Source organism: Pseudophryne corroboree, chromosome 7 (genome assembly GCF_028390025.1).
Source record: "Pseudophryne corroboree isolate aPseCor3 chromosome 7, aPseCor3.hap2, whole genome shotgun sequence".
Taxonomy (NCBI): domain Eukaryota; kingdom Metazoa; phylum Chordata; class Amphibia; order Anura; family Myobatrachidae; genus Pseudophryne; species Pseudophryne corroboree.
This window is the reverse complement of record NC_086450.1, coordinates 76,975,820-77,001,544: the sequence shown is the minus strand read 5'-3', so window position 1 is coordinate 77,001,544 and position 25,725 is coordinate 76,975,820. Positions and strand designations below refer to the sequence as shown.

At 43.7% G+C, this 25,725-nt stretch overlaps 1 protein-coding gene across 2 annotated transcripts in view; it reads left to right on the top strand.

The window, feature by feature from the left end:
• ITGA4 (integrin subunit alpha 4) overlaps positions 1 to 25,725 on the top strand; it is a 224,226-nt gene that overhangs the window by 137,201 nt on the left and 61,300 nt on the right. For both annotated transcript variants that reach the window (XM_063933332.1, XM_063933333.1), the window contains 5 exons: positions 8,727 to 8,821; positions 12,060 to 12,150; positions 20,519 to 20,564; positions 23,563 to 23,717; positions 24,326 to 24,480. In XM_063933332.1, coding sequence (XP_063789402.1) covers positions 8,727 to 8,821; positions 12,060 to 12,150; positions 20,519 to 20,564; positions 23,563 to 23,717; positions 24,326 to 24,480 — 542 coding nt within the window. The remainder of the gene's footprint in view (positions 1 to 8,726; positions 8,822 to 12,059; positions 12,151 to 20,518; positions 20,565 to 23,562; positions 23,718 to 24,325; positions 24,481 to 25,725) is intronic.

The window sequence follows — 25,725 nt, the reverse complement described above, 5'->3', positions numbered from 1 at the left end:
TATCACAGAATGGACTCAGCCATTATCCTTGTTGGGGTCACGTGAGTTGCCCTGCTTGCAGTTGTGTTAATGGTGTCCCATCTCTCCATGTTTATATCTCAGTTTATATGTATGTTTTTTCTTTTGTTCTAATTTGTATTGTTGGTAGGCATATTAGCTCCTGCTTACTTTTATTTTTCCTGTTCAGTTTCATGGGTGGTGGCGCTAGGCCACATGTTCCCCCCTGGTAATATACTACTGAATTTTTTTGCTTTCCTTGCAGTAGTTATGCCGACCCGATGTACTGGGTCGTTTTGGTTTGTTCCTTTCCTCTCCCCTCCCTTCACCCTTCCTCCCCCCCCCCCCCCCCCAACCCCTATTTTATGATGTAGGTATTCGTTGTTTGAGACAATTCTATCTCTGTATGTGTCAAGGTCTTTCAACACCCACAACGTGCATTAGTTTGCTCCGATGGTTCAGGTATTATCCATGAATGTCAAGGGGTTGAACTCCCCTAATAAGCGAAGGCTGGCTTTGGGTTATTTTGCTAGTTATAAAGCAGATATTGTCACGCTGCAGGAGACACACTTTTCATCTGTAGCACCCCCTATTTTTAAAGATCGAAGATTCCCTCTAGGTTAATTTGCTAATGGCCCTTTTAAGAGGAACGGTGTAGCCATATTGTTTAGGGACTCCATCTCCTTTATTTTGCATTCTCAGATAGCTGATAAAAATGGCCGGTATCTTATATTGAGCGGCCTTTTAAACGATAAGCCGGTTACTCTGGTCTCTGCATATGCCACGAATTCAAACCAAGTTGCTTTTATCCGTAAATTATGTGTAGCTGTTCAGAAGATTCGTACGGGCTCCCTTCTGCTCACGGGGGATTTTAATTTAGTCTTTGACCCTAAACTGGACAGGTCTTCTAGGCCCTCTCCTTCCTCTTCAACCTCCCCCAACGCCCCCTTCTTAGCCTTTCGTAACCTCTTAGCTGAATTTGACCTCTATGATATCTGGCGAGTGCAAAACCCTACTGGTCGGGAGTACACTTATTATTCCCCCGTCCACAACTCTTACTCCCGTATTGGTTTTATGTTTTCGGACAAATGGACCCTCCAGTTTGCCAGATCCATTGACATTCTCCCTATAACTTGGTCAGACCATGCCCCGCTGACTCTTAAATGGGATGTTGCTAGTCAACACTCTCCCCCCCGCCCTTGGAGACTCTCTCCTCACTTGCTGTCTAACCCAGTCTCAAAAAAAATCATAGTTGACAGTATCTCATCCTATAAGGAATTTAATTCCCCCTCGGACACGTCCACCCTGAACTTTTGGTGCGCACTCAAGGCCGTCACCCGGAAGGGAAGCGATTCAGGCAGGAGCGCAGCTTAAGAAACTTAACCTACAACGCCAGGCCGATTTGGAGCTGAAGCTGAAGGACTTAGAGGACAAAAATCAATCTAGACCTACGAAAACCCTATAGAAGCAGTTAGCCGACATTAGTCCCCAACTCCAGAAATTACTTATGGCGCGCACCCAGGCCTCACTAAATAGGATGCGTCAGAAGTTTTATCTGGCAGGGAACAGGCCGGGGAAAATGCTTGCCCGTAAGCTTAGGGCTCAGCAGGCTCGGAATAGAATCAAGCTCATTGTATCCCCCACAGGCACCAAAATTTCTAATCCAAGGGAGATAGCGAATCAGTTTGCCAACTTCTACTCCCAACTTTATAACCTCTCGACTGATCCTTCTACCCCCTCCTCTATCAACTCCTTCTTAGCTGATATAAACCTTCCAACTATTTCAGACGATCAATTAGCATTACTGAATGCCCCATGGTCCTTATCGGAAACCCTTCAAGTGATCAAGTCCCTTCCTCGAGGTAAGGCGCCGGGCCCCGATGGCTTTATTAATGACTTTTATGTTTCGCTCCAAGACCTCCTAGCTCCCTCTCTGGTGGCAGTTTACAACGACATTACCTCTCAAAGCATCCTCCCTGAGGAGATGCTCGAGGCGCGTATTGTCACGATCCCTAAACCGGGCAAAGATGTGACCTCTTGTCAAAATTACCGACCCATTGCGTTATTGAATGGGGACATTAAAATATATGCTAAATTAATAGCTTCTCGATTGAACGCCCTCCTCCCCTCCCTGATACATCCGGACCAGGTTGGCTTTATCCCGGGAAGACAAGCGTCTGATAATACACGCAGGGTTTTTAACCTTGTCGATTCCCTAGCCCCTAAGCATGGTCTCCTTCTGCTATCTTTGGACGCAGAGAAGGCCTTTGATCGTTTAAACTGGTCTTATATGCGAGAAGTTCTACTAAAATTTGGCCTGCACGATCGCATCCTCTCTTCGATATTAGCTCTGTATAGCTCCCCGTCGGCCCGGGTCTTCAGTAATGGTTTTTTATCTCGCTCTTTTCCAATTTACAATGGCACCCGCCAGGGCTGCCCTCTCTCCCCTCTCATTTTTGTACTGGCCATTGAGCCACTGGCAGCTAGGCTTCTGGACTGCGATTAGGCGCCTCGCTACACAAACTATGTTTGTTCGCGGACGATGTTCTTTTATTTGTAACGGACCCTTGCACTACACTTCCCCATTTGCACAATATTTTAGATATGTACTCTGCAGCATCCTATTATAAATTAAAAGCCTCTAAGACCGATGCTTTGCCCATTAATCTCACACACTCCTTGCCCCTATTATGCGCTAAGTACCCATACAACTGGCAAACATCCTCGATACGATATCTAGGTATCTCCATCCCCCCATCTACCTCTTCTGTTTTTGAGGTTAATCTTCCTTCTCTGTTGTCCTCCCTTCAGCTGTTCACCAAATCATGGCTCAATTATGAAGTTTCTTGGTTGGGGCGTCTGGCCGCTTTTAAGATGTCGTTGCTCCCTAAATTAATGTTCCTGTTCCGAACTATCCCTTTTATTTTCCCCAAGAAATATCTAGATAAGGCCACTACAATCCTCACCAATTATATATGGTCTTCGCGCCCGCCTAAACTTGCTCGCGCGAGGATGTCTCTACCGAGGAGAGCCGGTGGCCTGGATATGCCTAATTTACCATTGTACCAGGAGGCCTGCCTCTTGGCCCAGATTAAAGAATTCTGCAGAGATATATGTCCGGGGTGGACGTGTCTGGAGGAGGCGACCTGCCCCCGCTTTCCCCTGAAAGATCTCTTTTGGCTGCCCAAACCCCTTCGCCCACAGAGCTTAAACCTCCTTCCCTCTACCCGAGCCATGCTCCAGGTTTGGGACAAATTGACTGCGGCCATATCCCCCCTCGTATCATAATATGTTTTTGATATCACTACGAACGGTGGCCGCCTAGTCCCTTACCTTAATCTGGCGGTCCAGGGAGATGGCGGTCCTGGGAGATTTGTTTAATGGGTCTGTGCTCACCTCCTTTTCTGATATTCAGGGACGCTTCTCTTTGCCTGACTCTGAGAGGCTTCGATATTATCAAATCCAGCACTGGTGGACTAGCCTCCACCTTACCTTACATGACATGTCCATTACATTAAGTTTGCCCTAGTGGCCTATGTACCTATTTGTGAAAATTGTAGCGCCATGTCATTTGGTTCTGGATTAATTCTCAGATTTAATGATAAAGGAATAGGACCGAATATATACAGACTCTGTTAAAATGATCTTTCCCAGATTCCAAACCAATTCAGTTAATACCTGTACTGTATGTCTATTTTACGCTGTCACTGAACATTACATTGCTTTTATAGTGCAGCAACGTTAAACCTAGCGCTAAACCCGTAATGCATCAACCATAGCTGTGGTAATAAGAAACACTGTTGTTACGGCTATTCATTCTTAAACCTGTGGGAAGTACAGTATGATCATTTTCTGTGCATGGTGCCACTTGGCTTCACAACACAGCATGCTCAACGGGTTTAAAGTTCTCATTTCTGGTTTGGCATCTTTCATCTGAATTTCGGCTTGGCCTATAAATTCCATTCTTTTCTTTATATCTGTTGATTGGAGTCAGCTGCTCCCCGTCAGTTCCTGCACTCTCCTGACCAATGTTTTACTTTGTACTTCCAGATTAACACAGAAAAGGTCACGGGTTTACCAGAAAAACATATTTTTTTAATGTTCAATTCCAACAGACCGATACAGACCAAAATAGTAAAGGAATAAAATATAATATTGTATTGAGAATGAAAGATTGGAGAGCTAAGTAGTTTTTTTTTAAACTTTCTTTTATTGAAGCTTCAATAAACATTATAGACTTTAAATGAAAAAGACATCTGCATTTGAATAATTAAATGTTGTCTATGTCATAAACCAGTGGTCTCCAACCTTAATTGGGGTGTGAGTTACCTTTGGAAAATTAAACCTCTGAAAGAGCTCCCCCCTCTCCCAATGTGCGTGCATTCCTGCGAAAGTGGGTGTGGCCTCACAAAAGCCGGTGCTGCTCCTCCTATACGAGGGACGGAAGGGGAGGAGAGTGCAGCGCGCGCCTTTCCTGTGAAGTCCGGAGAGCGGCTGTGGTCAGAGTGACAGGGTCTGCGGCGGTGGCGGGCATTTAAAATATGGTGCCGGTAAGTGAGCCAATCAAAACTCGCGGTCTGGCAGCCAATCAGGTGCCGCCACTGCCGGTCCACGAGCTCTGATTGGCTGACGGCCGGCACCATATTAAAAATGAAAGGAGGAGGAATGCCAGTGACTGCCCAAGCCCGTGCGCTCTGTGAGCTACCAAAAATACTACGGCGAGCTACCGGTAGCTCATGAGCTACGGGTTGGAGATCACTGTCATAAACAATGGGAACAATGTAAAACATTACAAAATACAATTTTCAGGTGGCTATCAAAAAAATAAGATAAATAATAACATAAAAAAATAGGAGGGTCCTCCAAGAAAACACGTGTCTCGTACAATAAGGTCCTCAAGGAAACAATGTTGTACAAAATTTTTGTAGAAATTGGTAAAGTCTCTATGTAGCTTTCCCAAGTGTCAAAAAAGGTTTGACACGGGTCTCCTTTTGGAGGGAGGTCTCCAACCAGTCCATATGAAAAATAAAAAAAAGTTTTTATTTAAACAATGCCAAGGAGGGTCGTGAATCTTGAGTCGATAATTGTAAATATTGTTTTGCGAGCAGCTGATGACACCGCCAAGAGCAATTTTCTCACTCCCTTGGAGACCCTTATATCAGGGGGTAATATGCCGAAGATAGCCCACTCAGGAGTCAGTGAAACATAGTTAACAAGTTATTCCGTAGCAAACTGACCTATCTGTTGCCAAAATTGGGCGAGATATGGACAGGCCCATAAACAATGGTATAAATCAGCAGGGTCATGTGAGCATTTGGGACATTTAGAGTTTTCCAAAATCCCCTTCTGATACCCTCTAGAAGGAGAAATATATGCACGATGAAAGATATTGAGGAACATTTCTGCAAATTTCGCCATTGGAAATGTTTTAATAGAATATACCAATTGTTTCAAAATAGTATCTACTGAGAGAGAGGGAAAGTGTTGTAGCCACTGAGGCAGGCCCGTTTGTAAATCAGAATAATCCAATGGTACTCTAAGAAATTTATAATGAGCAGATGTAACCCCTTTTGTTGGGGAGGACATCATTGGGGATTTGTCCAAGGGGGTTGTCTCTACCACCCCCACCGAAAGAAAGATCTCGCTTGTAAGAGCTAAGTAGTTTATAGTTCTGTTGCACTTTACAGTAGATTGATAATAATAAAAGTAATCTGTCATATGATTAATGTCTGAAATTTCTACATGAATTTATGGTTTTTAACACTTATGTTTTATTTTATAAAATAATCTTACTTGATAATCTTCAGCCTTTATTCAGTAGTTTATATATTGTTTAATAGGGTTATGTATGATGGGTATGGGACTCAAGGTTGACAGCAATTAGGTCGACACCCATTGGTCGACAGTGGGTAGGTCGACACTAGAATTAGGTTGACATGAAAAAAGTCGACATGAGTTTTTTATGTTTTTTTGGTGTTGTTTTCTCCGTCAAGTGACCGGGAACCCCGAATAAGTGCACCGCGTCCACTTGCATGGATCGCACTGCGCTCGGCACAGGTTACCGGTCCCAGTTGTAATCCACATGGATCGTAAAGTATGAAAAAGTCCAAAAAATAAAAAAAAGTGAAATACTCATGTCGACCTTTTTTCATGTTGACCTTGTTCATGTCGACCTAATGTCCGTAGCGACCTATTTCTAGTGTCAACCTGTACACCATCGACCAATGTGTGTTGACCTAATGGGTGTCGACCTAATTGGTGTCGACTTAGAGTCTGGATACCATGTATGATATGTCGACAGATGGCAATTTGACATTGGGGGATATTCAATTGTTTTGCCCCTGATCTCCAGTCTTGAAGTGACGGAGATCGTTGGATGAAATGTAAAAATAAAATTCTGCACTGACCACGCCCATAAAGGTCGGGTCACTTTTTGCGCATTTCAGCTCGCCACCCCCGGGGAGTGCGAGCTGAAATGCAGGCATCGGCAGCCATCATGCCCGAATTGGGCAACAATTGAATTGCTCCGTTGGGCGCCATCTCGTGGCTGCCGGTGCAACCCACATTTGAATCTTGGCCATAATGTTGACATTTTCAGAACAGTACTATTTTAACTTAAAACTAACTCTAACCCTAATTGTTGGCCAACCCTAACCCTAATTCAGAGCAAGTTGACATTCTGGTGTTGGCACTTTGATTGTTGAAATTATGTTGACAGGAACCCGTTTAATGTTACTAATCTTGATTTTAAAGGATGCATAAAGATCACTATGGTGCACAGTTTTCTTTGTATGTCTGAGTGTTTACTTTACTAATTACAGCATCACAAGACGCACCAGTACGGCTATTATAAGCTGGTGCCCAGACCACGCTCTGATCTGCTGATCCATGCCCTTAAATCTATAAAAGCCAACAATCAGAAATACCATGCTTCTGTCCAGGGACATATTAAGAGGGGAGGGAGCCCATGTGCAGTCTCCGTCCGGGGCGCACCCTCTCTAGCCGGTAGCACATTACTGGTATGCGCTGGTAGACTCTGGCATGCTGACAGAGTCTACTGTGAATGCACAGTCCTCCAGGGAGATGGCACGGCGGCCATTTTCCCAGAGATTTCCCTACAGCGCATGTTCAAAATGCTGGGAAAATGTCCTTCACACCATTTTCCCGATGGTTTTGCGGCACTGCCGGTGGTAAAGTTGGGAGGCCCCAGTTCATAATCATCCAAAAAAGTGTTCTGGCGCTGGTACAGAGTTATCTTGCTGCGAGTCCCAAGGCGCAAACAAGTCACATACAGTATGCTGATGCGTTTCGAGGCAAAGGACTGTTTCTCAAGGAGTACAAAAAGCCTGGAGCATTAGATTTCTACAGTATATATCTGTTTAACCCTAGTTGATAATGTAAGCACATGAGTTTATTTTAACAATGGACCGAGCTAGGAAGGAAAAAGCATCACTAGTCTCTATAGGGAAATGCAGTGAGCCTGGCCAATGGGATTATACGAGAACACATGACATGAGCAAGTGCTGTATGAATGTCTTCGAGATCAATTGTCATTTTATTTCCATTCACCCCTAGCCAAGGTCCTTCATCATTAAATCTATAAATAATCTTAAAGACAAATAATTAGAAATACTGTATCTAAATGAATATGCTATTTGTGGTGTTTCATTTTTTTATTTTTATGCAATTGGTTATTTTAATATAACTACCATTTGTATAGTAGCATATCAAACAGTTGCAGAATCTAAATAAGGTTTTTAAAGCTTTTTTAATCTTTCTTTTTTCACTGACATATATATTTTTAAGACTTAAAAAATGCAATATGCTTAACAAGTTAGATGCACCATTTAGTATCTTAATTATGATCATAAGTAGGGAGGCCAATCCCCGGATCGGTGGGATCCCGGGAATTTAGGACAAAAAATGATCGGGATTCAATCCCGGGATTGGAAGCTCCAATTCCGGGGATTGCGGGATTTACCTGACCATTGTTTTTTTTAAATCCCGGGCAGTGTTGAGCATCCTCAGGTCGCTCAGACGTTGCCTGGCTCCCTCCTCCCAGCTGCCCCTGCCCCCGTAGTGCATACTGTGCAGCGCGACATGATGTCAGAGGTCACGCTGTGCAGTTTGAAGACAGCCATCCGAACCGCACCTCGCCGCCCACACCGCGCCGCCCGTGAGCCCTCACACCCACAATGGTGAATCTGAAGACAGCCACCCGCGCTGCCCAGACCTCACATCGCCGCCAAAAGCCTGTAAGCCCAGTTCCCACCCTCGATGGTGAATGTTTGTGTGGGCTGGGCGGGTCTTCAACCCAATCCCGGATATCCCGGGAATCTTGGGATTGACCTTTTTTCAATCCCGATACCCGGGATTTAAAAAAAGGCCCGGGATTGGCCTCCCTAATCATAATACTATATTCACAATACATAATATTTAACCTGAGAGGATTAGGAAGAATATGGTACATTTAATCAAGTGGCTGATGTGAAACACTGCCATCTTGTGACCTAACAAAATATTGCATGCCTTTACTGTGCTCTTCTGTTCTTTACTACTTTAGCTATTTTTAGATTGTAAAATGTTTACATTAATGTTCTGTAGTAAATTTTGTATGTCACATTTGAAATGTATGTCAGCCTACCAGGATGTTGCAACATTATTTATTGTGATTGAAATAGAAATATTGAAATTATATTTCATTTTGTTTTAAAAAAAAAATTGCACAGATGTGGCTATTGGGGCTCCACAAGAAGAAAATCTGCAGGGAGCTATATATATTTATAATGGGCGAGAAAAAGGAATTACACCTACATTTACTCAGGTATTTATCTCTTTTTCATCTTTTATTTTTTAGGTGAATCTGTAATGCTCACATATTGTACACATAAACATCTCGATCTCATTGGCTATGTGTTAAGACTCTTTAATTTGAATTACTTTATAGACACTTCTTGATGGGTAACGATTTGTAAATTTTCCTGAATTTGGTGTCTTATTTACATCGTAGCCATATACAAAGATGCTTACAGTCAGGGGCGTATTATCGGAGGAAGGGCCCTGTGTGCAGTCAGTCTAGCTGGCAGTGTAGTAGACAGTTAAAATGGCGCTGGACGGGATCCCGGCGGTTGAAATACAAGCGCCGGAATCCCGACTGACGGCATAAGCCCGCCGTCGAAATACAGACGGGATCGGGATCCCGGTGTCAAAATACAGACAGACGGAATCACGATCGTTATTCCAGCGGGATGCACTCGTGTCCTGCTACTGGGAAGGAGGGGGGGGGTAATAGGTTTAGGAATTAGAAGGGTCGTTAGGGTGCAAGGACGGGAGGGTTAGGGTCAGGGACCATGGACGGAAGGTTAGGTTTAGACACTTAGAAGGGGAGGTTAGGGTTAGGCACCAAGCGAGGAGGGTTAGGTTTAGGCAGCGGGGAAGGGAGGGTTAGGGTTAGGCACCAGCTGAGATGTTTAGGGTTAGGCACCACTGGGGAGGGTTAGGCACCCACAACGGAAGGTCACAGTTAGGCACCCACAAGGGAGGGTTAGGGTAGGGGGCAGGTGAGTGTTACGATACTTTTGGAGGGGTTTTCGGGATTCTAATGGATAGGATGCCGCTGTCGGTATTCTGACTGCCGGCTTCCCGTCCATCAGGAAATCATACTGAACCCGCCCGTGGATACAGTGTAACAGTTGGGAGATATGTAGGCATGCTTGCCTTCTTTTATCCTTCTGTCTGTGCGATGGGGGGCACAAATTGAAAAGGAGTGAACAAATTTAGAGTACTCAGTTGCTGTATTGGCAGCATATGTACCCCTTGCATTACAGACCCCTTGCATTACAGCATGGATTATCCCAGTGCACATTTGAACCCTTTGGATGGATTTGGTCCTAACATTAAATGATCCCCAAGAGAACAAACAGCTTGGATAGCAGACAGTTTTTGTTGTTTATTTTTATTTTGTTTCTATACACTACGCATTCTGCTCACACTGATTCTTAAGGTCCGTACACATTAGACGATGTCGATCTGTGAGCGACGTCGTCTGATGTTTCCCTTCCCGGGCCGACCGTACACACTGAGCGATTTGACCGCTCATATCGCTCAGTGACGTCACGCCTCCGCCAGCCGTGCATGCATGTCCTGGACGACAGTCCAGATCCTGCATGCATGCACTGCCGACAGCGACGATCGTTGCCGACCCGCGGGGCAGCGCATCGGTCGTCGCTGGCGGCATACACACTTGCCAATAAAATGAGCAAAGTCACTCAGGGAGGGGGAAAATGAGCGACGTCGCTCATTTTATCGGCAAGTGTGTATGGGCCTTTAAACATGTACATAACAATATTATACAGCCCCACAGAGAGTGTTTATTCCCACGGACGATGTAATGGTTAGCATTACTGCCTCACAGCACTGAGGTTATGGGTTTGATTTCCACCATGGTGCTAACTGTGTGGCGTTTGTATATTCTCCCCTTGCTAGTGTGGGTTTCAGTAAGTGTTTAAGGCAGACTAGATGGGCCAAGTGGTTCTTATTTGCTGGCAAATTCTATGTTTCCAAGATGTTATGGAGCCTTTGAATGTAAACATCTAAATATCCCATTCTCATGCAGGTCCTCTTATCTCTTTCATTTATCATTCCCAGTAGGAACTAACCTTTTGACTATATTTTCCTTTTGTATTTGTGTTGACTTCAAGTAGTAAAATTAAGAAAACAACAAGTATAAAGTATATCTAACATTGATGCTAAAATACTGTGCTGTGGTAAAAAAGGTATAAAGCTCTATACTTACAATGCTATAAGGTATAGACGGATAATTTTATAAACAAAATGTACAAAAAATAAAATTCAATAAAGAAAGATAAAACCAATAGTCCTGCAACACAAAGATAAATGCTATAATAGCTAAAAACAATTTCAAGTATAATTGAGGGTAAATCACATCCTACTGTAAGTACTAAGTCATGAAAATAAATACAAATTTGCATAAGAAAATAAATATATAAATATATAAAAATAACCTGTAATAATGTATTAAGTTGCCTAGCAGATCTTGGGTCCATCTGGGCTTAAGTAACAACCCAACCATAACCTAATCAACATAAACTACAAGTAAGAAATTGAGGTTAGTTAAAATAAAGTCACAGAGTTATTGATCATAAATAAACAGAATGGTGATGGGCAGGAAAGCCGTGCGGTAACCCGGCAACAGATAAGTCTGTAACAAATGAATAAAGGCAGTGGAACCCTGCCCCTGATGCAATCTTGGTTGCAAAGGAACCACTTGGACTGACTTTTTCCCATACTACAGTTACTAAAGATGAACGGGTCACCCCAGTAGGTAATTACCAACTCACCCTTTTCAAAAGAAGGGCACCTCCCAACCTCACTTTGATCCCCTGTGGCCACCAAGGAGCAGTGTTTTACCGACTTGCCATAGCCTAACTTCCAAACACTCATATAAGTCAAATCCCAGAACTCATCCACAACAATCCATCTTTAAAGAGCCAGTGACTACCCCAACCTGGGCGTTTATATATCCTCAGGCCTAAGACCCCTCAGATACATAAACTGAGTATGAGTAGTGATAGAAATATTGTAGAGTATTCTAAAAATATATAATTTAACAGTTAATTACAGGCACACAATTAGTAGCACCATGTACACACCTTTTTATTCACTTTATACAAGAGAGCAGGTTACTTTCTAAATAATTTTCACCCTAAGTTTTGTCATTAGTATCATCATGGCCTTATGACTTAGTTGATCATTTGTCCTCATTCATCTACCGTTTAAGTTGTCTGTGTTAATTTTATTAATTCTGACCAATATACAGTAAGTTACCTTATATACCTAGTGGTGTTTGGTTGTGGTCTTGTTGGTGTTTCTTTTGTGGTTGTGTACCTTATACTATATGCACCATTGATCACCTCTTATACATGGTACATACTTTTATTTACAGTATTGGTAGATATATTTAATAATTTCACTTTGCACTTGAGCCCGAGCTTCTCTGTCTTCCATAAATGACACTATTCTATTTAATATGTATTTTATAGAGAATAAATGCACAGAAATTTGGCTACTCATTAAGCATGTTTGGCCAGTCGATATCTGGGGGACTGGATGCTGACGGAAACGGATATCAAGGTAAATAAATTGTATTAAATGCACAGTAACTATCCAGATAAAATACAGGTTACTAGTAAATGATTGTCCACCTTCAGATTACTCTCATTTAGGGGTAAATTTACTAAGATGGGAGTTTTATTTAAGATGTGATGTTGCCCATAGCAACCAATCGGATTCTACTTCTCATTTATCTAGCACCGTCTACCTGATTGGTTGCTATGGGCAACATCCCATCTTAAATAGAACTCCCATCTTAGTAAATGTACCACTTAAAGCGTATGTAGTACATTTGTTGCTTATCTTTCTGGTCTTGGTGCATTTAACCGAGGTCTTCAGGAGATATATCTGAGATCTTTATGAGGTCTATATAGAGATTTCCTTTTATTTACGTTGCTCTTAGATAGAACAGATGTACTATTGGGGTAATTCAGAGTTGATCGCAGTAGCAAATTTATTAGCAGTTGGGCAAAACCATGTGCACTGCAGGGGAGGCAGATATAACATGTGCAGAGAGAGTTAGATTTGGGTGGGTTATATTGTTTAGGTTGCAGGGTAAATACTGGCTGCTTTATTTTTACACTGCAATTTAGATTGCAGATTGAACACACCACACCCAAATCTAACTCTCTCTGCACATGTTATATCTGCCCCACCTGCAGTGCACATGGTTTTGCCCAACTGATAACAAATTTGCTGCTGCGGTCAACTCTGAATTAGGCCATATGGGGGTCATTTCGATGGGTCAGAACTGCGCATGCGCAGCCGCTGCGGCCAGCGGGAGCGACGAGCAACTCCCGGCCAGCCGCAGGAGCTGCGCTGGCCAGGAGTTACTCCTCAAATACAAAGGCATCGCCTCTGTGCGATGCTTTTGTATTTGTGCGGGTAGGGGGTGGGCGGCACTGACATGCGGGGTGGACTAGCCCTGTGCTGGGCGTCCCCCCGCATGTCTGAGTTAACGATCGTACCTGTGCTAAACTTAGGACAGCTACGATCAACTTGGAATGACCCCCTATGTACAGTAAGTGGAATTTGTGCTGAAAGAGAAGCTGATTTATGTAATATGTCTTAAAAATGATAAGTCATTCTGCTTAGATGATAAAAACATGCTGGTAAATAGAAGAGAAAAAACATTTTCTGGTGACAACATCCGAGAAAGCTTCTTTTTGTCAACTTAATAAATAGACCCCTTATTAACTGTTGCTGGAGGAGATTAAGGGGTATATTCAATTGAAGTCGAAAGCTGCCGTTTGTCGAAAAGACGGCAGTTTTCTACTTTTTTAGGTCGGAAGAGGTTCCGACCTATTCAATCTAACCCCAAATTATTCGACAAGTCGAGGAATTCGACTTGTCGAAAAAGCACGTGGATTGGTGGAATAGCTGCCGATCCACGTGCTTGTGTCAAAAACGGGGCCAAAACCCTTTTCGACCATCTCAATTCGACTTTAAAAAAAGTCGAAGTGAGATGCGGGAGCAGAGACCGGGAGAGCCCCGGGCAGACGGAGAGCAGCGCCAGAGGATGTCACAGCCGCCGCTCACAGCAGCGTCCACCCGGCTCCAGCAAGCGAGACATCGCTTACTGGAGCCGGGTGGACGCTGCCGTGAGCGGCGGCTGTGATGCGGGGACGGGGAGAGGCAGAGAGACCGGGCGGGGGGGACTATATAGCCGCTGCTGTAGCTCTGCCCTCCCTCGCCTGCCCGCGGCTCTCCCCTGTCTCAGCTCCCGTATCTCAAGTCGAATTGAGATTACATTGAATAGCCCAGGTCGGATCCATTCCGACAAATTAATGTCGGAATGGATCCGACTTCAATTGAATATACCCCAAAGTATGGTTTACCAGTGGACGGGATGCCGACTGTCCATATCCCGACAGCGGTATCCCACCAGCCAGGATGCCGGCAGCGGGCGAGCGCTAAGAGTCCCCTTGCTGGCTCGCTGCGCTCACCACAGGATTTATTCCCCCTCTATGGATGTCGTGGATTTCGGCTGGCGGGATTGTCGGCTGTCAGGATCCAGCTTTGGTATCCTGACCGCCGGGATCCTGACAGCCGGCAAATGAAACGCATCCAGCTGGAGGATGTGTGAAACAGTAAATGAAGTTAGAAAAACCCTTCAATATATTTAGAAAATCCTCAGCATTACCCAAGAAGCAAAGAGTATGTATAAGGTTTTATGTATATGTCAGAGGTTCTCACACGTGCTCCTCAAGGCACCCCGACAGTCCAAGTTTTAATTGTAACCATGCTTGGGCACAGGTGACTTAATTAGCACCTCAGTCATTTTGATTTAACCATCTGTGCTGAGCCCTGGCTATACCTAAAACCGGGACCGTTGGGGTGCCTTGAGGACCACGTATGAGAGCCCCTGGTATATGGATAAGGTTGGATTATAGAAATGAAGAAAAGCTAATATTTTATACATTTGTGTCTGCCTAAAGGAATACCTGGACCTACACTGCTAGTAGTGAGTCACTAAACCAGATATTATCAACTATTACAATTACAATATTAAATAGCAAGCTTATATTGATCCCAAGCGATTGTTGAGTTGTTCAAACGATGTTCAAAGCATTTCCTCTTTCAATCAATTCCATTAACACTATTAGATTTATACTGCCAATAAATCAGGACACCTGTGAGCATTATGAGAGCGTACACAGTAGTACTGGCTAACTGGAGGCATCTGCTTTAGTTAAGTTGCTCTGGGTAACAAACAGCACTATGTGGTGTTAGCATCAGGGCTGTAACTAGGGTGGTGCGGAGTGTGCCACTGCACATAGCGCTGCAGGGTAGGGGTCGCTGTTGGCAGCACCTGTCAATTATCTGTTTTAATTACTTTCACTTGTAGCTTCCTTCCTTTTTGAAGCCCAGCATCTTCTCACTGCCCGTCTCCTAGCCCCACCCCTTCCATCAATAATACACTAATACAACATTCATGAACTCAGCTTGAGAGCTCTTTGTTATTCAGTCACATTGTCCTTTATTACATTTCAAGATGCTGACATACCAAGGATTCAAACCCATTGCCTGTAGCATCACAGTCAGACACTCTATTCATTGAGCTATCTGCCCTTGCATAGAAAGCTAGAGAACTCTAAGATAGATAATTCTAAATATTTGAAGCTCACTTTGTTCTTTGTGAAAAAAAATTATCAGCATTGCAGCTGAGCAGATCTACCGTATGTAGTGTGTGGCTACAAGAAATTGGATGTGTGGCTGCACACTACATAGATCTACTTAATTGCAATGCTGATTAATTTCTTTACAAAGTACAAGTAGCTTCATATAGCATTGGCTTTCTCTGGGATAAAGGGGTACATTTACTAAGCAGTGATAAGAGCGGAGAAGTGAGCCAGTGGAGAATTTCCCCATCAACCAATCAGCAGCTCACTTCTCCGCTCTTATCACTGCTTAGTAAATGTACCCCAAATTTTGTTATGTCCCTTCCCCACGAATACATGCGTCTTGTGTCCCTATTGGGGAAAAAAAGGGGAGTGGGGGGAATGCCAGTTCTTTTTCTGGCACAGGGTACCAAAAGGCTCTGTCCTGCTGATGATAAGGACTGAATTGTTTTGATCAACGGTCAGTTGGGAGGAATGTCGGTTCCCTGCTGCCTAGCATAGCAGAACAGCAGTGAATGGGTGTTTTGCGTGTGTGGCAATGAAAGGGTGGTAGGAGGGCCACTAGAAAAAGGTGAGGGCCATTCATAAAAAGTATATTTTTCATTCCATGTTTTTTATTGCTTTATTTATTAGGTACCATTAGGAATTGTATATGCACGAGACAGATAAGTAGAATTGTGCTGAGTGAAATGGATTTCGCTGACCTACAGATATGTCCTCATACAGATGGAGCCTTCTTCATCTTGGCCTTTAATAGGATTAACTGAGACGGGGCAGTCGGACTTAATCCCCTCCTGTAATGACTTAATCCCCTGCTGTATTGTTCTCTCTGTATTGTATTGCAGCTGAGAACAATAGAGGAAAGGCTTATGCTAATGAACCATGGTGCACCTGGGTGCAGCAGAGACGCCAAGATGAGCGTGACTCCATCTGTACATGTAGCCTAACTACAGCACGCAGCACAAGATGCCAGGCGTGAGTGAGCCACCAGGTCCCGGGCTCGCTCAGATCACCACAGGTTACTATTCCCATTAGATGTCCACGTGGATAGGGAAACTGATAGACCAAGGGGTCCCATGTTCCGAACTTGAGGCTGTACTTCAAAATATACAGTGCCCACATGATTAATTCAAATGTAATGCCTTCATCATTAAGTCATTAATATATAGAACTAATATGTAGTTTCCCCTGCGATCACTCTACTTGTTACAAGCAATGGGTTTCTATCAGAGCCTATTTCCCTGCTTGTTTTTGTTTTGTTTTTTATACTTTGCCCTGATCATTTCCTATTGCAGCGAAATGCATAGATAAGAAATTATAATTATCAAGTCAACAAAATGTGATCTAGATAAATATGCTCCTAAACCCTATTACCTGTGTTGATTCTTGCATTCTCAGTGCCTCTGTCTTTTTCTCTGTCTCTTCTGCCTTGTTTAATTGGGGTCACCTCTTTAATCTGCCAGGTTTCATTTTGCTACTGTAGTTTCTTCCATCTTAGGCCCACCAGGCAGGGCTGTCTTAACAGCAGTGTAGGCCCCTGGGCACAGCAATGCACTGGGCCCCCTACCCATCCTCCAGCAGTAGGGGTGGGGGGTGGTATCAGCATCAGCTTTAATGTCCCGCGGGCGGTAGGGGGTGTTCTATCTTCCGCTCAGCATGTAGGACCTGGAGCAGTAATTTCTGCTAATTGCTCCTTTACTGCACAGATGGGACTAAACTGTAGAAGGCGGCATTGGGCTGAATGAAGAATCCCTGGTACATGACTTCCAGGGTGGTAGGTGGTGTTTAATACATAGGGGTGGGGTGTATAGTGGAGTTGGCTTAATAGTTATCATTTTCTAGTGGGAGAGCATCTTGCTTGACTGCAGATATCTCAAGTTCCTGAAGATATATTTCTTAGCTTTGAAATGGATAAAAAAAACTAGAGAGTCCCATCTTTCGGAAGGTTCTAGGGACTTGGGGATCAGAGTGCAGGAGCCAGAGCAATTCACCAATGAAAATCTAAAACTGCATATTAGGCGTGTGGAGCTGGGGCAGGGACCAGCTACTTGAAGGCTGATATGTCTGGTTCTGGGCATAGTATAGACAAGCTGCCAGTGTCCACAGAAAGGGGAGAGTCCCAGCTTTTGGAGTATACCCTCAAGAAAACTCTAAATTAGACAGAACCCGAGATATCTGGCTGGGAGGAGCAATTAACAGGCTTGGATGGGGACCACTGCTTTCAAGTCGGATATCTCCGGTTCCCCTTGGCCGATTTTAAAAAATCTGGTACCCCTGGAAAGAGGGGACCCTCAGCTATCAGATTGGGGCCCTTATACTCTTGGGGCCCTTGGGCAAGAGCCCATTGAGCCCATACGAAAAGACGGCCCTGCCACCAGGGACAGCATTTAGGTTGATGGGGACTTGAAGACTACATAGGCCATCAAGCCTTTAAAAACCCACAAAAAACAATTCTGATGAACAACCCATCTCTCACTCTCCCATTACCCTCTAATCAGTAGTTCTGTCATCCATTAGTCTTATGGCATTGGGAGAGGAAGCTGAGGTCGTCCCACAGCACTCTCGCAAAAACACATTGGGGTTGATGGTCCAATACACTAAAGGGCCCCATACACTACCGCAACATGTCAGACGGACATGTCGCGGGCGATCACCCCGGCAGCCTCCCGAGTCGCAGGATCGCCCACGATACATCATATCTGGAGGATCCGATCCGATGCTCACGGGAATGCGCATCGAATCGGAAACGCCTCCAAAATGCCCGATATCATCCGATATATCGGGCCAAATGCCCGAAATCGGATGAAATCGGTCATTATCGTTCTAGTGTATGGGGCTCTTAAGCTCTGAAAAGATTGTCCCTGTTAGCCGCTCTGTTCCTATGGAAGCATTAATCCCCAGATAGGGATCTTCTGATTAACCTCACCTTCCAGTCAATGCATGTTTCGTACATACAGATGGGTCCACGGTTATCTTGGCTAGTTTGCTGCGCCTAGGCACAACATGGTTTATTAACATAATACCCTTCATCTATTGTTCTCAGCTGCAATACAAAACAGAGAACAATACAGCAGGGGATTAAGTCCGACTGCCCAGTCTCAATTAATCCTATTAAAGGTCAAGATAAACATGGACCCATCTGTTAAACATAAATAATTCTGGGTGCGAAAAACACATCAAAGTAAAAAAATAAAATTCTGTCACATACCTAATTGTAAAGCGTAACGGAATATGCTGCGCTATATAAGAAACTGCTAATAAATGATAAATAAATAATACTGTATGTGTCGCTCTCTGGTCGGTAATTCTAAGTTACCATAACTAATCAACATTCTATAGCGAAAATAAGGGGAACTAATCTTCATCAATACGGTACGAGTATTTATAACCAAAGACCATATAAAAATGATAATACAAATATTTATTCATTTACAAACAGTCACCTAAAGTGGTAATAAGTATATATCAGTAATAACATACAATAAATATAAAATAGGACTCAGTATCTCGCAGTCGCCACTCGCCTCCCAGCGATTGCATTTTCCGTCCTTGCATACATGGACTGATGGCTGCACACGCGTAGGGTCCTATCTGGCAGGAAAATGATAGCAGAAAGTGGGTCCAGGAATAATAATTAAAATAATAATAATAATAATAATAATAATAATAATAATAATAATAATAATAATCATAGTAATTTAAAAAATGCTTTGACTATATTGACACCTTTAAAGAAAAAGTTTTAAAGCCATGGTTGCAGACAATATATTTTTGTGTGAGAATGTATGATAGAGTGACCTGGGCGCCCCCTTTCAGTGGCTGGGTGCAGATGTAATTACTGATGATTCACTTTTTTAACCCGTATAATCAGTAAATATCTCAAAATGAATGTCATCCAATTATATAAAAAAATGACAATACATTTAATACAATGAGATAAAACAAACATGCATAAAATATTTCTAAGGACAAATGTCCCAAACTCAGAATGAAATCGTACCCATAGGGTAGCAAAGGAGCCGCAGGTGGTATATACGGCAGGGTGGTCCAGACTTCACCCTGCTCTGGCTCCTAAGCTTACCAGTGGAAGTCTATCCGCAAACGTCCTGGATCCGGAAGTGTGGATGTCCAATAGCCAAACGTGTAGATGTCCAATAGCCTATATATTTTTGTGTGTTCTGCTTATTTTTTTATGTATTCTATTGCTAAACAAATAATTACTGAAAAACTCATTATGATGACGTTATTGTGGTGATACATTCCCAGGACATAAAACTGTATTCTCATTTGCTGGGGCAGTACGGATGGTGTAGTGGTTAGCATTACTGCCTCACATCACTGAGGTCATGGGTTTCGATGTGGAGTTTGTATATTCTCCCCGTACTTGCGTGGGTTTCCTCCGGGTACTCCGGTTTCCTCCCGTAATCCAGAAATATACTGGTAGGTTAATTGGATCCCAACAAAATTAACCCTAGCATGAATGTGTGTGCGTGTACATGTGGTAGGGAAAATAGATTGTAAGCTCCACTGGAGCAGGGACTGATGTGAATGGCCAAATATTCTCTGTAAAGCGCTGCGGAATATGTGTGCGCTATATAATTAACTGATAATAAATAAATAATAAATAATAATAATTTGCAATGGGGGTCATTCCGAGTTGTTCGCTCGGTAAAAATCTTCGCATCGCAGCGTTTTTCCGCTTAATGCGCATGCGCAGTGTCCGCACTGCGACTGCACCAAGTAAATTTGCTATGCAGTTAGGATTTTTACTCACGGCTTTTTCATCGTTCTGGCGATCGTAATGTGATTGACAGGAAATGGGTGTTACTGGGCGGAAACAGGCCATTTTATGGGCGTGTGGGAAAAAACGCTACCGTTTCCGTAAAAAACGCAGGAGTGGCCGGAGAAACGGGGGAGTGTCTGGGCGAACGCTGGGTGTGTTTGTGACGTCAAACCAGGAACGACAAGCACTGAACTGATCGCAGATGCCGAGTAAGTCTGGAGCTACTCAGAAACAGCTACGAGGTGTGTAATCGCAATATTGCGAATACTTCGTTCGCAATTTTAAGATGCTAAGATTCACTCCCAGTAGGCGGCGGCTTAGCATGAGCAAATCTGCTAAAATCCGCTTGCGAGCGAACAACTCGGAATGACCCCCAATGTCACAAGATATCAGTAAGAAAGTGTACCATATTATATGGATATAGACGTTCTCCAATAGTTGACTCATCCCTAGGAATGTCTCACCTGTGTCTTGTCTTTCACAGATGTAGCAGTTGGTGCTTTTCTGTCTGACTCCACTGTGCTGCTGAGGTGAGAACTAATGATTGCGGTTATTACATGAATAATGACACTTTGCAGGTCATTTACAAAGCGCCCACTGGACACAGCGAAACATCTTTCCTTAGCACTAGTGAGCCTGCACCAGTCGTCTGCATCAAAGTGTATGCAACACACTGTGGAGTAGCCTCTGCAAATGAAAAGTGTTAGGAGGAGATGTACTAAGCCTTGGAGAGAGGTAAAATGAAGAGTGATAAAGTACTAGCCAATCAGCTCCTAACTGCCATTTACAGGCTGTGTTTGAAAAATGATCTGATTGGTTTAGTAGTTTGTTTCTCTCCACTTTATCTTTCTCCATGGCTTAGTACATCTGCTCCTTAGTGTGTAGAAAGGCAGAAATGTCTGTATGAGTAGCACTGTGGGAAAGTGGAAGCGCCAAAACAACAAACCAATAGCGAGTACACCGGGAGTGATAATTTTTCAATCCTGATTCCCGGGATTGAAAAAACAGCCCGGGATTGACTACCCTACGCCTGACTATACTAACATACCCCTAACTGTAATGCCACCTGACTGGAGAATCCGCCTGACTTATCCCTAATTATAGTACCACCAACTTATCCCCCAACTCTATTACCACGTGACTGTAGCACCACCTAACTTGCCCCTAACTATAGTACCACATGACGGTAGTACCACCTAACTTACCCCTAACTATAGTACCACCTAACTTACCCCTAACTATAGTACCACCTGACTGTAGTACCACCTAACTTACCCCTAACTATAGTACCACCTGACTGTAGTACCACCTAACTTACCCCTAACTATAGTACCACCTGACTGTAGTACCACCTAACTTACCCATAAATATAGTACCACCTGACTATAGTACCACCTAACTTATCCCTAACTGCTTTACTGCATGACTATAGTACGACTAACATACAAATAACTGTAGTATCGCTTAATTTAGTACCACCCCTTTAATAAGTGCAGTACTACCTGACTGTATACCACCTAATTTACCCCTAACTGTAGTACCATCTAACTGTAGTGTCACCCAACTTACCTTTAACTGTAGTATTGCCTGACTGTAGTAAAAGCTAACTTACCACTAACTATAGTAGTATTGCCTAACTTACCCCTAATTGTATTACCGCCTAACTGTAGTGTACAACAACCTAACTTACCCCAGCTATATTACCACTTGACTTTTGTATCACCTAACTTACCCATAACAGTAGTACCAACTAACTTACCCCTAACTGTAGTATCTCCTAACTTACCCCTAGCTGTAGTACCTCCTAACTTACTCTCAAGTGTAGTACCACCTAACTTACCCCCTAGTGTAGTACCACCTAATTTACCCCTAACTGTAGTACCACCTAACTTACCTGTAACTGTAGTACCTCCTAACTTAACCCCTAGCTGTATTACCTCCAAACTTACCCCTAACTGTAGTACCACCTAACTTACCACCAAGTGTAGTACCACTTAATTTACCCCTAACAGTAGTACCTCCTAACTTACCCCTAATAGTAGTATCACCTAACTTGCCCTTAACTGTAGTACCTCCTAACTTACCCGTAACTGTAGTACCTATTAACTTACTCCAAGTGTAGTTTCACCTAATTTACCCCTAACTGTAATACCGCCTTACTTACCTGCAAGTGTAGGACCACCTAACTTACCCTAACTGTAGTACCACCTAACTTACCCCTAACTGTAGTACCACCTTACTTACCCCTAACTATAGTACCTCCTAACTTACCCCTAACTGTAGTACCTCCTAACTTACTTCTGACTGTAGTACCACCTAACTTACCACTAACTGTAGTACCACCTTACTTACCCCTAACTATAGTACCACCTAACTTACCCTTAACTGTAGTACCTCCTAACTTACCCGTAACTGTAGTACCTATTAACTTACCCCAAGTGTAGTACCACCTAATTTACTCCTAACTGTAATACTGCCTTACTTACCTGCAAGTGTAGGACCACCTAACTTACCCCTAACCGTAGTACCACCTAACTTACCCCTAACTGTAGTACCACCTTACTTACCCCTAACTATAGTACCTCCTAACTTACCCCTAACTGTAGTACCTTCCAACTTACCTCTAACTGTAGTACCGCCTAACTTACCCCCAAGTGTAGCACCGGGTTGGGTCAGGAGAACGCCGGTCAGCATACCTCTGCCGAAATCCCGGCATGCGGGGGAGAGGACGAGCGCAACAAGCCCCTTGCGGGCTCGGTGCGCTCGCCACGCTGCGGGCTTGGTGGCGACCTGCGGTGTAATATCTCTGCTAGACGGCATGCCAACTGTCGGGAATCACAGGGGGTGGGATGTAGGGGGAGGTGTTGTGACCGACGTTCTCCTGACCACCGGTCACATAACTACATCCCTAATTTACCCCTAACTGTAATACCACCTAACTTACCCCCAAGTGTAGTACCACCTAACTTACCTCTAACTGTAGTACCTCCAGTCCTAACTTACCCCCAAGTGTTGTACCACCTGACTTACACCTAACTGTAGTACCACTTGCTTCCCTTACTGCACAGTTTAGACTTACATATGGTATACGTAAATTATGAGAATGAAGTGATCATTTGAATTGTGTTACTATTGTGTGTGTGTGTGTGTGTGTGTGTGTGTGTGTGTGTGTGTGTGTGTTACTGTTGTGTGTGCAAAGCTTATTTAGGTTTGCTCAGGCTCGCAAGTCTGAATGGGCCCTCTATGGCTGGTAAAGGAAAATCTTGGGTATCTTCATGTTTTCATATTCTTAACATGACTGGGTCATTATTATCACTTAGAATATCCTAATACACAGCAACCTTTAGGTTTGCATTTGGAGTTTGATAATGGACACTGAATCTTCTTATTACCTGGATGTTGTGTAGGAAAATCTAGAAAGTTTCTTATATTATTTATAAGATTAAAGCAAATTGGTTCTAAACACTTGCGCTGTAAATTCAATTGAAATGGACTCAAATTTATTTCAGTATTGTAATATTTCCTTAGAACAAAACCAGTCATTAATATTGATGCATCCTTAAAAGTCCCAAATACTGTGAATCGGACAAAAGCGGAGTGTGTAGAAAACGGGCAGCCTGCGGTGTGCATGAATGTCACAGTCTGCTTCCAGTACCAAGGTCGCGGAGTACCGGGTCACATTGGTAAGTTACTATTTTGTTTTACAGGAGCCCTGACAAATAGGAGTGTTCCTGCAGGTGGACTGGAGATTGCCATACTGCAGTTATAATGCCAGCCATTCCGTAATAGTCCTCATTTAGGTTCATTTACTGATACGCTTCTTTATCTAGATCAGTAATCAGCAGCCTGTAGAACTCCAGCTGCTGTGTAACTATACATCCCAGCATGCCCTGCCACAGTTTTATCATGCCGTAACAGCAAAACTGTTGCAGAGGATTCTGGGAGGTATAGTTACACAGCAGCTGGTGTTCTACAGGTCTCCTATTCCTGATGTAGACCATACAAGCTACAGCAATGTTGGAGGTGTTTTTAAACTTTGTGGAAACCTTAGAACTGAGTTGCATTTGCCTAAGTTTGGGAAGAGGAGGTGATTTGGAAATGTAGCAGACATTAGTTACTTGGAACATAAATGGAGGAGCAAAGTTCACGTTTCTGTAATAATTTGGACTCGCATCACTTGGAAAATAAAAACATCTGTTTCATATTTATTTTCTTTACATTGACAGTTACGCTGAAAGTTATTTTCTCTAGGCAAGTAACCGTTATATTTATGTGTCATCTGCATTTTCAGTGTTGCACTATAATATCAGTTCAGACGTTAAAAGAAAGAGCGGTACTCCTGCAAGATTCTATTTCTCCTCTAATGGAACGTCCGAAGTTTACTCAGGGATAGTAGAACTTTACCAAAAGTCTGTAAACTGCAAGCTACACCAAGTATTCATGCGGGTGAGTTAGGGTCTGGAAACAAATGCTAGACTTTTTTATATGGTGGGATCATCCAATGTACTGTGTGTGTGTGTATATGTATATATATATATATACACTGCTCAAAAAAATAAAGGGAAGACTTAAACAACACAATGTAACTCCAAGTCAATCACACTTCTGTGAAATCAAACTGTCCACTTAGGAAGCAACACTGATTGACAATCAATTTCACATGCTGCTGTGCAAATGGAATAGACAACAGGTGGAAATTATAGGCAATTAGCAAGACACCCCCAATAAAGGAGTTGTTCTGCAGGTGGTGACCACAGACCACTTCTCAGCTCCTATGCTTTCTGGCTGATGTTTTGGTCACTTTTGAAAGCTGGCGGTGCTTTCACTCTAGTGGTAGCATGAGACGGAGTCTACAACCCACACAAGTGGCTCAGGTAGTGCAGCTCATCCAGGATGGCACATCAATGCGAGCTGTGGCAAGAAGGTTTGCTGTGTCTGTCAGCGTAGTGTCCAGAGCATGGAGGAGCTACCAGGAGACAGGCCAGTACATCAGGAGACGTGGAGGAGGGCAACAACCCAGCAGCAGGACCGCTACCTCTGCCTTTGTGCAAGGAGGAACAGGAGGAGCACTGCCAGAGCCCTGCAAAATTACCTCCAGCAAGCCACAAATGTGCATGTGTCTACTCAAACGATCAGAAACAGACTCCATGAGGGTGGTATGAGGGCCCGATGTCCACAGGTGGGGGTTGTGCTTACAGCCCAACACCGTGCAGGACGTTTGGCATTTGCCAGAGAACACCAAGATTGGCAAATTCGCCACTGGTGCCCTGTGCTCTTCACAGATGAAAGCAGGTTCTCACTGAGCACATGTGACAGACGTGACAAAGTCTGGAGACGCCAAGGAGAACAATCTGCTGCCTGCAACATCCTCCAGCATGACCGGTTTGGCAGTGGGTCAGTAATGGTGTGGGGTGGCATTTCTTTGGGGGGCCGCACAGCCCTCCATGTGCTCGCCAGAGGTAGCCTGACTGCCATTAGGTACCGAGATGAGATCCTCAGACCCCTTGTGAGACCATATGCTGGTGCGGTTGGCCTTGGGTTCCTCCTAATGCAAGACAATGCTAGACCTCATGTGGCTGGAGTGTGTCAGCAGTTCCTGCAAGACGAAGGCATTGATGCTATCGACTGGCCCGCCCGTTCCCCAGACCTGAATCCAATTGAGCACATCTGGGACATCATGTCTCGCTCCAT